General features: G+C 34.2%; 1 protein-coding gene across 1 annotated transcript in view; it reads right to left on the bottom strand.

The window, feature by feature from the left end:
- EQTN (equatorin) overlaps positions 1–2,419 on the bottom strand; it is a 12,213-nt gene extending 9,794 nt beyond the window's left edge. The window contains exons 1-2 of the mRNA XM_012812717.2: positions 2,344–2,419; positions 1,997–2,125 (exon numbers count right to left, since the gene is read on the bottom strand). Of these exons, the coding sequence (XP_012668171.2) occupies positions 1,997–2,125; positions 2,344–2,419 (205 nt within the window). The remainder of the gene's footprint in view (positions 1–1,996; positions 2,126–2,343) is intronic.
- Positions 2,420–2,665: the final 246 nt, after the last annotated feature.

Raw genomic sequence — 2,665 nt, 5'->3', positions numbered from 1 at the left:
AAAAAACATATGGATTAATTCCAAAAAGAAGAGGAACAAAAAATGTTTGAGTCATTTTGCATCTACAAAATAAGAAAGTAGGGTAAGGAATAAATCTAAAATTCATGAGGGAAAAAGCCAAACTTTTGCTCGCTGACTCTTTCTGAGAAGTGATTGTTGAGGAAATGCATGGAAAATACGTGAGGACGTATGAAGTAGATTTGTAGATGTACAATGTTATCACTGTTGGTATTGACATCAAAAACTCAAGGAAGGGGGATTGAGCCTTGATCTTTCTGTTAATCTATGGAAAAATTCAGCTAAAAAAGCACATATGGGTTCAATAACAATCAAATTCTCCTGTATATATTCACAAGGTCCCCATGTGTACCCTACCCTTAAGAGTGATCAGTGGAGTTGGTTGTAATTCAAAGTTAGTGTAGATGTTCACCCAACCAATGGGTCAAAGTAAATTGGATCAAGATTGTAGACTTAACACACACTTATCTCCTCTCTCCAAAATCTCAAAGAATGACAGAAGATGTTATACATTATATGAATGCATGTATGTATTTAATATACACCTATGTATTCATTTCTTAGTGGAGTACAAAGAGAGACACCCAAGTGTGTTTATGAGAAGAATGTACAAGGGGAAAACTATACATACCCTAAATTCTCTAACAAGATGATAGATAAATAAATTATGGAATATTGCTTAATGGAATAATATGTACCCACTAAAAATAATGAGGCACAGGTGCCAGAGTTCCAGAGTTATTAAACGAGATAAAACAAGTCAAAGAATAATTTTTAGTAAGATCCCATTTATGTTATGGGTGTGCATGAAGGGAGTATGTATAAAATATAACAGGTTTTTTTTGGTCGTTTATTTAATTGAAGTAGTTATCAGGCACTTGACTCATTGATGCTCTGTTTAATTCAAAGTAGAGGTACATCCTAAAAAGGGCATGATTTGCATTGTACTATTTTGTGCACAGTAGAGGCAGCTGTTGGTAGATTAGACACAATTCCTGCCTTTGGTTCCTGGTAACTATGAAATCTTTTTGGCTCAGTGATCTTTTTTTCACCTACAAAAGAGGGATATTGATTCATCAAGGAAAAAATAGAAATACAACTAATGCATTAAAATTTCCATAGCACTTGAGTATATGTATATCTTTATTTTTTTCTATTTTTCATTGATTAATAGAGATTCCAGAATAATTAAATTTAATCTTAATTTTTTAATGAAATTTCTTAGGAGCTTTTCACTTTTTAAACTGGTACACCTTATAAGGACATGGGAAGAAAGCCCATATGAAGAATGGTGAGTTATAAACTAAACTTTAATGGACCTTCTGAACATTTAGAAGTTGCTTTTGTATAGGTTGAATTGTGTTCACCCAAAAAGGATATGTTGAAGTCCTAACTCCCAGTACCTCAGAATGTGACCTTATTTGGAATGAGGGTCATTTCAGATGTAATTAACATGAAGTCAGGGTGTGGTCCTTATCCTGTCTGACTTGTGCACAGGGAAATTTGCCACAGAGATACAGGGAGAATGTCATGTAAAAAAGAAGGGAAAGACCAGAGTGATGCTGCCACAAGCCAAGGAACTGAGGTGGGTACTAGGAGCTAGAAGAAGCAAAGATGGATTCTCACCAAGCAGCTTTGGTGAGAGCCTTTACTACATTGACCAAAACTTTGATTTGGGGCCTTTAGAACTGTTAGAGAATAAATTTCTATTGCTTTGAGCCACTCAGTTGGTCCTAGTGTGATGCCATGATGAACCGGGCATTGGTTATAAGTAATTACCAATTGAAACTTGTTAAACTTTCTAACCTCTCATAGTTTGGAAGGAAATAAGGATTTCATTTTATGCACTGAAAATTCTATATGGTAAGTTAAAATTCAGAAAGTAGAAAATGGAATGATTATAGGAGTTTAAAAAGGGTAGCTAAGATAAATTAAGCCAGTATAATTAGCTTTTGTACATGTATTGCTATTAACTTACATTGTTTTATATCTTTGTAATGGTCACCAGTTTTCTCATTAGCAGGAATACCAGTGTGAGCTTCTTCCTTATACTTTTCTTCTGCCTCTCTATATGCATCTTCACTTGATGACATCAAAGTAGGTAATGCTAACAAAAAAACATGATGCATCATGGATCAGAAATATATGGGTTTCTTTTACTACTTTCCCCTAAATATTTAAGGCAAATATTTAAAGTCTAAATTATAGCATACTTCCAACAGTAAACTTCATATTATCTTGTAAAAACTTGCCACATACCAGCTTTTTATGATTATGGGTCATCCTTCTTCCCTATTTCTATGAAAGTTTTAAATGCTTACTCACCTGACATTGTGGGCCTCAAAGTACTACTCTCTGAGGAAAAAACCCCAGATAACAAAATAAACAATATAAAACTCATTGGGAAATTGATATAATTTATCCAGTAATACGGTGTGTCTACTTGGAGCTTCCTTTCTGTAGCCCAAAAGGTCCTATGACTGAGTAGGACATTATGACATCACTGCTAAATGGGAGTCAGAATGCTGGGGAGGAAATCCCAAGAGCTTTGTGACTCTGTCTGAAGACTATTTTATATTTGGTACTATGATGGTTTTTAGTTTTTTAAAATAAACCATCACAGGATTTGTTTTGAAAGGTAAGACAT

The sequence above is a fragment of the Otolemur garnettii genome, unplaced genomic scaffold, assembly GCF_000181295.1.
Source record: "Otolemur garnettii isolate 467f Iridium unplaced genomic scaffold, OtoGar3 scaffold00006, whole genome shotgun sequence".
In the NCBI taxonomy this organism is placed as follows: domain Eukaryota; kingdom Metazoa; phylum Chordata; class Mammalia; order Primates; family Galagidae; genus Otolemur; species Otolemur garnettii.
Note: the sequence above shows the minus strand (reverse complement) of the source record. Positions and strands in the feature narration are given on the sequence as shown.